General features: G+C 34.7%; 1 protein-coding gene across 3 annotated transcripts in view; it reads left to right on the forward strand.

The window, feature by feature from the left end:
* Window positions 1-14331, forward strand: part of LOC144967325 (nucleolar protein 4-like) — a 99001-nt gene that overhangs the window by 62465 nt on the left and 22205 nt on the right. For all 3 annotated transcript variants that reach the window (XM_078904414.1, XM_078904422.1, XM_078904430.1), the window contains 4 exons: window positions 6922-7112; window positions 7902-8018; window positions 9752-9955; window positions 10816-10932. In XM_078904414.1, the coding sequence (XP_078760540.1) occupies window positions 6922-7112; window positions 7902-8018; window positions 9752-9955; window positions 10816-10932 (629 nt within the window). The remainder of the gene's footprint in view (window positions 1-6921; window positions 7113-7901; window positions 8019-9751; window positions 9956-10815; window positions 10933-14331) is intronic.

The raw sequence follows: 14331 nt of genomic DNA on the forward strand, positions 1-14331 counted from the left end.
CAATTTATTAAATATCTGTGTGGTCATTTATTGTTACACCTGTGTTCACCATTCTCCATTCGACTTTCATAAAGTATAGTTATTGTTAAATTCAGGGTGAGTAATACGTTACACACAAACCTTACGTTACACACAAACCTTACGTTACACACAAACCTTACGTTACACACAAACCTTATCGATAAGAAAATGTGACACATCTGAGTACACGTCTAATTTGTTAAGGTCAGTCATATTTTGTCTTTTTTCGTTTGTTTTTTTTTTAAGCAAAAGCCACAATCGATATATTATTTTAGGATAGTTTGGAGAATATCAAAGACTACCATTTTTTAAATCCAATCAACGACGTAGTTTACTTCCGTTACCAAGGTAAACGATTTTCGATAGCAGTTGATTTGGTTTCGTTGTGTGGTAAATGTTGGCAACTCATTTCTCTCAATACAGCAGGAAATGCATTCGTTTGATTTTTTGCTTGTTTTTCCTGTTTTCTGTTTTTCTTTTATTATCCACTTGTTGTCGTATTCAAAAAATTATATTATTGTGATTTTAATTTAATTGGATAAAATATTCCATTATCAAATTATGATCGTTGATAAGATATATATCCATTATTAGATAGGATATATATATATATATATATATATATATATATATATATATATATATATATAATATATATATATATATATATTATATAATATATATATATGTATTTATATTATATATATATATATATATATATATATATATATATATATATAAAGTCGCGAAAAGAAGTCTCTTAGAGCCAAAAGTCTCATTGAGCCATAATTTATCCCGGTTTCTGTGGCGTAAACATGATAGTAACAACTGATTGCTACTCTTTGGATAGGATGCCATTTTATCACAAAGTACTTTCGGACAAATCTAAAAGAGTCAGCTACTCAATGAATGATGGATCGATAATATAAATCTCACTGCACCTAGGATCGACTGTATGTCCCTTTACACGTAAGTCGATTGCTCTCCCAACGTGTATATTGAGACCCCCCACCCCTTCCTAAAAAAAAATACAGGAGATTGCAACAATGGAATTTAATTCAGCTTAAGGTGTGATTATAATATGCTCAATAAGTTTGGTAAAACCACGGAAACGTAAATATTCGTAATTTTTCTTAGAATGAGTAAGAGATAGGGGCACACACACACATGCACACACACAAACACACACACACACACGCACGCACACACATACACAGAGATAGAGATAGATAGATAGATAGATAGATAGATAGATAGATAGATAGAGAGAGAGAGAGAGAGAGAGAGAGAGAGAGAGAGAGAGAGAGAGAGAGAGAGAGAGAGAGAGAGAGATCCGGCAATGGGATACACTATGATACCAAGAACACATTAAATGCCTTGTCTATGGTATCCTTACATTAATAAATTTATTTTTTTTAAAGTCTTTATGTTATTAATGACAAATGCGATCCAATGCCTCAACGCCTACGTTGGGTTAAAGACGAAAAGTCGCATCAAAAGATAAAATGATCTATCTGAATGTGACATTTTCCCCCTTTTTACTCTTAATAAAACAAAAAAAAAAAAAAAAAAAAAACCAAAAAAAACGAACATATTTCTAGCTATGAATTCAATTTTTTTCAACCAAACCGTCCCGACACAGTACCGTTTTGTGTCGGTGGGTCACATATTATGATTTGGACACAGTAGAATCCGATCGAACGGATCTTAATAGCTGAGCGAACAACTCTTCAAAAGTTGTGAATATCATGACCAGTGTATCCATAGTAACCAAATAAAAATTACCTGGGACATAATATAAATAAATATAGGCACAAAACAGAGTGACTAGCCACTACACTAAGCTGCATAAAAAGAAGACCATATTTTGTCATTTATACTGGAATTGTGCTTTTCATAAAATCATTTTTTTTATGGAGTTTACCTTTGAGCTTAAGTTGTATTCATTGAGCAAATCATGCTTTCTAAAAAGACAAAACATTTTTTTAGTTTGTTTGCAGTTTATCTTGAAAAAGATATTTCAATATCAATATAAATGGGGACCACCAAAAGGCCTTAAACACGAGACTTTGGACAAGTTAAGAATATAACAATATAATATCTTCATCATTATTAGTATTATTATCATCATCATCATCATCATCATCATCATCATCATCATTATTATTATCATCATCATCATCATCATCATCATCATCATCATCATCATCATCATCAGTATTATCATCATCATCACCATCATCATCACCATCATCATCATCATCATCATCATCATTATTATCATCATCATCATCATCATCATTATATTATCATCATCATCATCATCATCATCATCATCATCATCATCATCATCATCTATCATCATCATCATCATCTATCATCATCATCATCATCATCATCATCATCATCATCATCATCATCATCATCATCATCATCATCATCATCTATATCATCATCATCATCATCATCATCATCATCATTCATCATCATCATCATCATCATCATCATCTATCATTCATCATCATCATCATCATCATCATCATCATCATATTATTCATCATCATCATCTATTATTATTATTATTATTATTATTATTATTATTATTATTATTTATTATTATTATTATTATTGTTGTTATTGTTATTATTATTATTATTATTATTATTATATTATTATCATTATTTTATTATTATTTATTATTATTATTATTATTATTATTATTATGAAGTAAAGGCCTTCTTGCCAAAATGCAAACAGTTGTTATGTCATTACACGAATAATATTGAGTAAACTAGCAGTTAGTAGTTTTTAAATGGCTGTTTTGAACTGTTAACATTCCGATTTACTGTCGTTTATTTTCACCGTAGCAGATGCGCGTCCTGAGAAATGTTTTGTATGTAAAATGTCAAATACCGGCTAATTGTAGGATGAAATGAGTCGTGACCTATTTTTCTCTTTCACTAAATTAAACTGGGTTATTTTATTAAATTATGTCAATAGATTCAGAGTCTAAATTGAGAGAATCGTTGTATGGGAGTCACTGTTGACTGGAGCCAAATATTAACATATTTGTGCTATTCTCAAGCTTTATATTTTTCATTTAAATTAGTCTGTGACAGTCTCAGAGGGTCTTGATAACTTAAATGCTGACAACTTATAAAATAAATGAAATAGCATGATAGTTTAGGAACAGCATTATTTTGTTCAAATATAATTGTATTGACGTTGGCAAGAATACATTTTTATTTATAATAATTTGAGATATTGAGATGACCCACAGTTGTCAGAATGTTTTTAACCTGAGACTGCCAACATTATACGACAGCACTGTTTCATTCACAATTTTTCACAAATTTTAAATGCTGATAGTAGCAATTTCACTCTGTGCTTAATAAGCAACCTTATGGCAGTGGCATCAATGGCGACCACAGCTATCCCCAGCGTCCACCGCCCTTCCTTTCCCCGGCCTTCTCCACGACCCTCCGGTTCGATGGCCACTTGTTATTCCCAAATTTCCTCCACCACATTTCCAGATACCGCCTTACATTGACAAAACGTTTTTCTTATACATTTTTGGCAAGACAAATTTACCTTAAAAATCTAAAAATAACGATGACCTTTAACTTTTCAAAATTTCTTTAATAGAAAGCTTAAGAATGAGGTCTCAGCTTTAGGATTTGTGACATATTGAGGGCTGGCTTAATCCGTCGATAATTTTAAGTTAAAAAAAAAATAATTCTGACCAAAATGGGAAAATGGGAGTTTTGTCGCTGTTTCGCTGGAAAGGGGTGTCAGCTGTGGCCCCATGCCTTCATTCTGGCAGAAGGGAAGGGGAGCAGACGTAAAGGCGGTGTATCGATCTGACCCTCTCCGTGCCGATGTCAGCAGACTTAAGCTCACTCTCACACACAAGGCTAGAGGCACTCACGCACACACACATAAACTCTCTCATTCACACACCTACACACACATTCACGTTCATTCGCATACATCACATAGTATATAAGATATACGTTGTCGATCACACACACACACACACACACACACACACACAAGACAGGGGTATTCATTCTTTCTTGACTACCATTCCTTATTGCTATGGGGGTGGATTTTTGGGTACTTATTGAAGGGGGTGGTGGTGGTGGTGGTGGTGGTGGTGGTGGTGGTGGTGGTGGTAGAGAAAGAGGAGGACGAGGAGGAGGAGGAGGAGAAGGAGGAGGAGGAGGAGGAAGAGATCAGGAGGATAAAGTTTGAAGGGGGTGGGGGTTGTGATGTTGGTGAGGGTAGTTGATGCTGTTGTAGTAGAGGGTGTGATGGAATAGAGGTGGGAGGGGGGGGGGGAGGTGGCTGGAATTCCTGTGAGGGGGTGTGAAGGGCGATAACGGAATTGGGGGGCGGATGGTCAGTTGGATTCAGAAGAGGGTCTCCCAATTCCCTGGTCAGCCATTTCCCTGAAGACACACAATGTATTTCTGCCTCCCCTGGTTGTCTACTTTGGCTGGAATAATCGAAACTAGATTATGAGCAGTGCCAGAAAAAAGAACGGTTTTTAACTGAATAACTTGGATGTATGACTGGATTTAGATGTCGTCATGCTGTACTTCTTCTTTGACTGTAGCCATCGTTAACTTATAGCCTGACACTAGAACCCAATAGGACTTATACTTTGACGTCCTTTTTAAGGTTAGTGCAGCGTCTAGTGAGTTGTCGTTAGTAGAGCTTAAGGAAACAAGTGATTCCATTGGTTGAACTACTGAATACAAATCACGATTTGTTTTCGTTTGTGGCCAAAGACTTGTCTTTTGACGTCATTTTTTGGGTCAGTGTCAGGCTATAAGTTAACGGTGGCTACGCTCTGACCAAGTGCTTGGTGATGTCTTGTTCTGAGGGAACCTCGATGCTTTTCCTCTGTTATTCTTTTCTTTTCTGGGGAAGGGGGTTTGAAACGGGGGTGGGTTGGAAAGGGGCGGGGTGCTACCTCATATAAATTGCGTTGACTGTTTTGCTTGTAGCTCGCCTCTATAGATCAATGTCCCTTGTTCCTAATTCGTTCCTCTAAATTGACTAAAACAACTAGAAATTAAACTAAGAACGTATTGTTTCTTATTTATTCTCTCTCTCTCTCTCTCTCTCTCTCTCTCTCTCTCTCTATCTCTCTCTCTCTCTCTCTCTCTCTCTCTCTCTCTCTCTCTCTTTATATATATATATATATATATATATATATATATATATATAATCTACCTACCCTATTATCTTTTCTCACACATACACAACCACACACACACACACACACACACACACATATATATATATATATATATATATATATATATAATACTCTCTCTCTCTTTTTCTCTCTCTCTCTCTCTCTCTCTCTCTCTCCCTCTCTCTCGTATACTACCCAATGCCATGAATTGATAGAGATGGATCGTGCAAGTGTTATGACAATTTTATGTACAACGAAAGTACCTGAACTTAACAGGTAATATGGACGGTATGACATGGGAATTTGATTCCAAATTGGTTGCGAGTACCTTGTATTTCCAAAGTCATAGACAATCAGTGTCGGTAATGTTTTGTTTGTGTAGGGCATTGTTTTGTATATTTATTTTGTATTGTGATGTTTACCCCCAAAAGATTTCAAACCTTCATAAAATGACTGTCAAGATTGTCAAATTAGTCAAACCTTTCCAAATCCAAAATTTATAAAAGAAGTCTCGAGTATCATATGTTTGGACAATTTTGACCACGTTCGGGACCGTCTTAACCGATGAATACTTGAATTAAAATGGGGGTTTTCAATCCCAATATAAAAAATATGATATTAAATACAAATAGTCTTTGCATTGATATCGATTGCCGAGTATACGGTGTCTTGTATAGTAACAAATTTAAACGATGCAGAGCAAGTCAATTCACAAGCTTGACATTTGATTTCAAAACTCTAGCCCCACCGTCGTGTTTATTATTTTGTAAATTACATTACACACCTTTGCCCTAATATCTAGATAGATTCTGGTATGCAAAAAGAATTGTTAAAAAAAGCAGCAAAACAAAACAAAAAAAAACAACAAAACAAACAAAAACAAAAAAAAATAAAACAAAAAAAAGGCGCTAGGAAGGAAGTTTGCTTTGCGTGTACATAATACTATTTTTATCCATAAGATCTGATGGGGAATAAGAAGTAGGAATAACAAAAGCTTTGCGAGAGGTGTTGCGCATGGTGAAGTCTTGAAAATTTTCTTTTCGGTTTCACATATCTATTTATATTCATATTCATTTGTTTCATAAACAATACATTAACCACAGTACTCATTTTGAGGGATGACTACACTTTTTCAAGAAGGAAATATTTTTCGTCGGGATTGATAAACAAAAATATATTTATTCACATTTTATCGTACAATCTAATTGCTCTAACTCAACTAATTTTCCACTCCATTTAAATTTTTTGTAAGATGCTTTCCCAGATATTCAAATTACACAACGGAATGAGTATGATCACATGAGTCGTTTCTCCAACAAGTTTGTTCTTATGTTGTGACGATGGTTCAGCGATGTAATGGCTCGTTCCGTGACAAAAACAAGCAATGTTGAGCGTGGTCAGAGACCAGATGTCTTACAAAACTCTGACCTGGGTGTTGTGTCCTTTGGTAAAGGACCTTGCCAGCATTATATCACTCGACACCGGTATGAATGAGTATTTGACCATAGGTATATCACAGTAATGACACCTAACTGGAGGCTTTGTAAACTTTATTTCTATGTGGCCTAATGGGGGAAATAACTGAAACATTTTGAAGTGTTTTGATCATCTTGTGCCTGTGGAAATGCTATTGATGAATGTTCTTAGTTGTTAATGGATACTATAAATGTATTTCTTTTTCTGTCTAATTCCAGACTCGGTTCTTGAAGAGCCCCACGATATGTCATCCCGAAAAGCCTCTCCTCCGTGTTCAGACCTGGAGATCAGAGCATCAGAGTCTCCCATCGACCTCAACTCCAGGAAGGCATCGCCCATTTCTGGGAAGCTGATAGAAGGCAAAAGTCACAATGAGAGGAAGAGGAGGGCGAGCAGTGAAAGTGGTGACGTAAGTATAATATTATTGTTGATATTTGATATTTGGAATATATGATTGATGTTTGTCCACTTGAGTTGATGGATGATGTGAGGATGGGAGTTAAAACCCGTTACGTCACATCTAAATGGAAAATGAGTTAATATCGACTTTCAATCTACTGTCCATATTGGAACCAAAACGATAAAACTAAACTTTATAAAACACAAGGTATTGTTAAATAAGGCAAAGATAACAAGTTCTTTCCTTTTTCACCCAATAAATAAATGACAAATAAAAAATAGCAGTATTTTCTGAATGATATATAGTAGGTTTGAATGTAGACTCTTCAAAGATAGTCGGTGGAAGAGATAGATATGTGACGGGAATGTATTGCTGATGTTGAGTAGATTAAAACAATATGTAAGTTTAATTGAAATTAAAATAAAGAGGATGATAATGGCAAAGACGACAATGGAGATGGTGTTTTCGTCATTGCTTCTGCTAATGATGGCAATCATTGTGACGATGAAGATGATGATGATGATGACGATGTTGATGATGATGATGATGATGATGATGATGATGATGATGATGATGGTGATGATGATGATGATGATGATGATGTTGATGATGTTGATGATTATGCTGATGATGATGATGATGATGATGATGATGATGATGATGATGATGATGCTGATGATGATGATGATGATAATGATCTGATAGTGGTGGTTGTTGTGGGGTTGTATAGGTGGTGTTAATAATTGTTATTAAAGTTGACCCAACATTGTGTGTGTTGTTTTTCTTTTCTGGTATCAGAGCGCCATGACAAAAACAAGTGAAGGGAAAGATGATGACGACGATGATGATAACGACGATGATGAGAGAATGCCAGTGGGGCATAATATTGATCCTGAACGACTCAAGTCGTTTAATGTAAGAACTCCGATTTGGAAACTATACATGTTTACATTTAATTTCTCTTTAAACAAATGAAACTATCTAGGTCTAGATATGTCTTAAAGAAGAAATTTTAATGTGTGCTTATAAAAGTATGACATCATTGGACATTATTGAATCGGTGTAAATTTTATTGAATTTATATCTCAGCTCTGTGAGTTGTTTTTGTTTGTTTGATTGTTTGTTCTTTTTTGTTTTTGTTTTATTTTTTCGCTTGTTTTTTTTTGTGGGGTTTTTTTTTTTTGGTTTATTTGTTGAGTTTTTTTCCTTTGTGTATGCGTGAGTTTTTTGTCCTTATATTTGTTTGTTTTTTTTTAATTGTTTTTTTTTTTTTGTTGTTTTTTTTTTTAACCGCAGGCAGGCATCAAGGATATATTTCATTAATAAATGTTTCAAATCACATAACGCCTTTCATAACTTAACTTTACGTTATATATATATATATATATATATATATATATATATATATATATATATATATATATATATATAGGGGGGGGAGGTCATCTAAATCTATATTGATACATGATGTAGAAGTGTTTTGTCTTAAATCTAAGTGATCAAAGTTTCAGAATTAAGACTTTATGACAGATTCGGGGTGATTTTGATCTATCAACAAATACAGTAAAATGTGTCTGGCCGAACGTTTCCGTGGTATTTTGATGGAGTCCGCCATGGTAGTATGTCGCAATGCGCTATTAAAACAAACAATACAAAACAAAACACGTTTTTAAAAAGAAAATGGTTGAAAACGTGTCCGTCAATTGATTAAAATTACCTTCATCTCCTCACAAATTCTCAAAATCTGCGAGTTCAAGGAAGTCTCAGAATAGGCTTCAACAGTCATGACATCACTTTCCTTGAAATTACGCATGGTAACTTAGTAACTGGCTCTAAACTATCGGAACAATGGCGGACGCCCTTATGAAATATTTCTCCGAAGAGCATAAAAGCGTATCTAAAGGAGAAAAACATTACAAATATGATCATGTTTTGATTTTTATACATTCTGATCACAAGACATATGAAAAGTTCTATACGGCATGAAGAATAATAAGTACTGATTTTCTTTGTTTAGAACCACGATGGCCGCCGTTTCATCAGACTATTGAATCGTATTGAGAGTTGTTGGCAAGATGAGCGCCATTTTGATCGATTGGTATCTGAAAGACGAATTATCTGGCCAAAATGGTCAAAATTTTTTTTTTTTTTTTTCATTTTGTTAGAGTACTGCAGAATGGTCGAGCTTTTACTGCACACGATACGTTTACAAACGTTCATGTAGATTTTACTTTTAGCGAATCACCACTCATTGTCCTACTTTTACTTTTACGAAACCAATCAGATTACAAAATGCTGAATTCCCATTATTTTGATATCTATTTACCGCATGTCTATAGTGAAAAGGGTGCCTCACGATATTAAAATATGTTTCTAATTAGCTTCGTATCTTAATGAATGAATCATGATGAGCGTTAAGTATTGTGAAATATTTGAAATCTTCCTTAAGTGCACAACATTTTCATTTTGAAGGTTTTGTTTACTGGTAACTCTTGAATTACAATTGTAGCTGATACAAGTCTGTTTTCATTATACAACCTTTAAAAGTTGTTTATACCACACATATATAAACAATTGTCTCAATCATTTGTAGTTTATGCTTGATCACAAAATCTATTTTAAATTAAATAATTATTCCATTTGTTCAGATGTTCGTAAGATTGTTTGTAGACGAAAACTTGGATCGAATGGTCCCCATTTCAAAACAACCCAAAGACAAAGTACAGGCCATCTTGGAGGCCTGTGACAGACAATTCCCAGAATTCCACGAAAGATCCCGGAAACGGATCAGAACCTACCTCAAGTCATGTCGACGCATGCGCAGATCAAAGGATCATAACGGATGGGAACCTGTAGGTTGAACAGTGAATTATTTAGATGAATAAAACATTTGGTTGTTAACTTATTATAATTAGTTGGTTTTTTTTTGGTTTTTTTTGTTTTTTTGTAAACGCAAAGATGATAAATTAAATTAAATGTCCGAAAGACTGATCTTTTTTTTTTTTAATGCATTAAGGACCTCTTAATGTTAATAATTTTCAATATTGTCACAATGTTAAATCTACGACCGTACTCCTAAGAGTAATTAGAAGTGATAAAAGATTATCAACAGCAAATATTATTTTTAAATACTACAAAGTTGGTTTTTGTTTATTGTTTTGGGGATTTTTTGTTGCTGTTTGTTTATTTATTTTTTTTTGTTTTTTTTTTTGGGGGGGAGGGGGGGGGGGGTTGTTTCCTTTGATTGGGGGGGGGGGGGCTGTTTCCTTTGAAGGGGGGGGGGGGGGGGGGGGTATTTCTTATTTTTTCACCAATGTTGGTGAAAATTGGAATCAACCTGTTGAAATTTGAAATTTTCCGCATTACATTTCGTTGAAATTTATGGTTAGCTACAGCATTTATCGGGAGTTCCTATAGCTCATGTAGTAGAGAATTCGCTACTTTAATTAACAAGTACTGGTTGAAATGTGTGCAAATGCGAGGTGGGTGGGTGGGGGGGGGTGTTAATAAATGTGGTATCGGGGGTTATTTTGATTCAGTCCACTCTGGGGGGGTTATTTATTCAAAATCTCAGTATTTAAAATTAGCTGATAGTGATGATGGTGTTGGTTGTGGCGCAGGTGGTGGTGGTGATGATGATGATGATGATGATGATGATGATGATGATGATGATGATGACGGTGACCATGACTTCCATGCATTGTATTTCCAGTTAAGACCAACACCACCCCACCTGACATCAGCGGCAGCAGAAAGCCTTCTAGCTACAGCCTGTGAGAACGAGAGTCAAAACGCCAAACGAATGAGAATGGGATTGGAACCCCTCACAGTAAGTACAACTGTTTGATTATTGTATGAATTAAAACCCGCTTAACTCTTATGTAAAGCAGGTGCGCTATATATATATATATATATATATATATATATATATATATATATATATATATGTATATATATATATATATATATATATATATATATATATATGAATATATATATATATATATATATATATATATATATATATATATATATATAAAGAGAGAGAGAGAGAGAGAGAGAGGGATAGAGCGAGAGAGAGAGAGAGAGAGAGAGAGAGAGAGAGAGAAGAGGAGGAGGAGCGGAGGGGCGAGAGATAAAGATATTATTATTATTATTTTATTATTATCATCATCTCATCATCATCATCATCATCATCATCATTATCATCAGTATTATTGTTGTTATTATTATTATTATTATTATTATTAGTAGTAGTAGTAGTAGTATTAGTATTATTATTATTATTATTATTATTATTATTATTATTATTATTATTATTATTATTATTATTAATATTACTATTATTACTATTATTAAATCTATAAAGTTAAGCACTATTCTTTTATGTTTTTTGTTTTTATAAGTTTTATATAAATATAATATATAATGCAATATGCAGTACATACTGTTTCGACGCAGTACGTCCCATCAGTGCAGCAGGGATCTAATGCTTCCAAAAGCAAAGCGCCAAAAGTGCTCAAACCACGAAGGTAGGAATAAGGTCAAATGCGTTCTACCTTGAGTTCTCAACAAAGACGTGAGTTGCCTTAGTAAATAAGCGCATAGAAGGCAATATGCAGACAGTTCTGTTTCGACGTATCAGTTAAACTTGGCAAGTCTTTTAGCAATGAGAGAAATATAGATAGAATGCGCTTGGCCAAGGAGTTCACAACATTGCCATCCGGAAGTATAACGGACCAACACACAAACTCTGTGTAACCATGAACTTTTATAGTCTGGTTAATACAGTGTAGTGAGAACAACTCACAAACGCGGATGGCAAAAACAATAACAAAGGCCTGAGTGACGTCATCTGCATACTATTTACACTATTGGTATGTACAGATAGAGAGTCGCCGTGCTTTTTTTTTTGCTTTTTTTTTTTTTTTATTTTACTTTTTGAGAACAAAGGTCGTGTTATTATTAATTTAATGCACAATCAATTTTGAAAATCATTTTCTCTTCCAACTGTTCGCGTTTAATCTGTCAACAACAAACGCGAGAGATCTTAGTGTCGACCATGACATTTGAGAGAACAGTTTTCCGTTAATTTGCTCGTGCGCTGATTGTGCGGCGCCGGTTCACACCCGAAGACAACTGACTCACCGGATTGTCCGATTCAAAACAGAACTCACATTATTTTTTAACTTAACAATCATTCAACTATTTTTTTCATCGTCCCCTATCCGGCTCATGTATTGACTTGTGTGTCTTTGTTTATAAAAAGTTCACAAAGCCTTTTTTTTCTCTTCATTATGAAGTCTTTTTAAACTGCTACCCCCGTAAACTTCACAAGAGAAGAGTTCTACACCTTGACGTTTTGAATTATCGTTCCTTTTTAAATCTTTATTGAACGCTTTCTGTCTTTTCAATTCCTGTGACTTGATTCTTTGTTGATGTTGGGGACGGGTGGAGCGGTGGAGAGGTAGGAAGAGAGAGGATTAAAAACCTTTAATGGGGTGGGAAGGGGAGAGGGGATGTTTGAAGGGCGAGGAGAAAAAAAAAAAAAGGGGGGGGGGGGGGGGGGGGTAGCAGGAGAGAAGTGTTATGCAGGGAGTTTTCAAGCTTTTAAATTATTGTGATTGCTTTGATGCCAAAGTAGTTAGAACGAGGAATTGTCGATGTTTTAGGCTAGGGGAAAAAATGAGATTATTTAAGACAATGTTTTGTCAGGGTTATGAAATTGCTGGGACTGGAGGTAAACGTTAATAATGGTATCAAGATGATAATGTTGTCGATTATAATGATGATGATGATGATGATGATGACATCAGGGACAAGGTCAAAGGAGACCACGATGATGATGATGATGATGATGATGATGATGATGATGATGATGATGATGATGATGATGATGATGATAATTATTATCATGATGATGATGATGATGATGATAATTATTATCATCATCATCATCATCATCATCACCATCATCATCATCATCATTATTCTCAAATTGAAATACTATTAGAAAACATTTTTAAAGCCAGTGAATGTCATACGAGGAGTGAGAGAGAAATGATAGATGAAACGTATATATGGATCTGAACGGAGAGTTAAATAAGTATGGCATTTGAATTAAAATAGATCAACGAGAGAACTGTCAATCGCTTTTATAATGGAGGCTAAATTTTAACCCGTGGTGTCGGTGGCTCAACAGTGCCTTGTATCTAAGGATATTCAAGCTATGTTGAGTATAATCAGAAAATGGATGGGTGTCCATGATCTCAAAATGATAGTCCGATAAAGTTATTGTGTTCTTGGCTTGTTGAGGCTCTTTACGCTCATTCAGAAAAAGGGTGGAGCGGGCACTTGTATCAATGATGATGAGAAATAAAGGGTAAGGAGAAGTGCCAGATGAAAACAGAGAATAAAGATGTCGGGTTGTCAGAGCCAAACTTGGGATCCAACTGACACGGCATCCTATGCCTGGCTGCGAGAGAGAGAAAAAAAAAGAGAGAGAGAGAGAGAGAGAGAGAGAGAAAGAGAGAGAGAGAGAAAGAGAGAGAGAGAGAGAGAGAGAGAGAGAGAGATCAGCAAGCTGGTCAAATGTGGATGAGTGACGGAATACCTGGCTGATTTGGTAGTGTCGGATAATTTAAGTGTAATACTACAAAATCTGCCTTACAGACGATCTGTACGGTCTGAAATGAAAATTTGGGTCAGTTTTGTCTGCATTTGGATAAATAAATGATGCTATGTGCATGGTTGAAATGCTCTGTAACATAAATGTTCATTTTTTATTTATATTTAACTGTCAAATTGTCTAGAAACCACATTTCGCTTATTTAAATAGAGGCTAAAGTTCTATCCATTCACCGACCATACAAAGACAAATCGCATATTTTTAATTTTGGACAGAAATAGTTTTCTTTGAATATCGGTGAAGTAAAATTGCCTCCAACTGTCAAATACAATTTAAGCCTGAGACTTCAATCCAGTCAGAATTAAATTAGTTTAAAAAGTTTGGCGTTATTTTGAATTATCAATATTTGAGGTAAAAAAATTCTGGCAAAAATGAAAAATAAATTAATGCGTTTTTTTTCTTCAAAGTGCGGTCGTATACACTGGAGACTGTTTTATAGATCGGAGAATTCCGATGTGTCTTGATTGTTCCTTTCAATTCGTCTACAACGACCTGTCCTTTTCTCTATGGATTGTTTAAACTGTGCGTCAATATCCTGTG

This window comes from Berghia stephanieae, chromosome 1 (assembly GCF_034508935.2).
Source record: "Berghia stephanieae isolate SIO BIC M18660-M18661 chromosome 1, UCSD_Bste_1.3, whole genome shotgun sequence".
In the NCBI taxonomy this organism is placed as follows: Eukaryota; Metazoa; Mollusca; class Gastropoda; order Nudibranchia; family Aeolidiidae; genus Berghia; species Berghia stephanieae.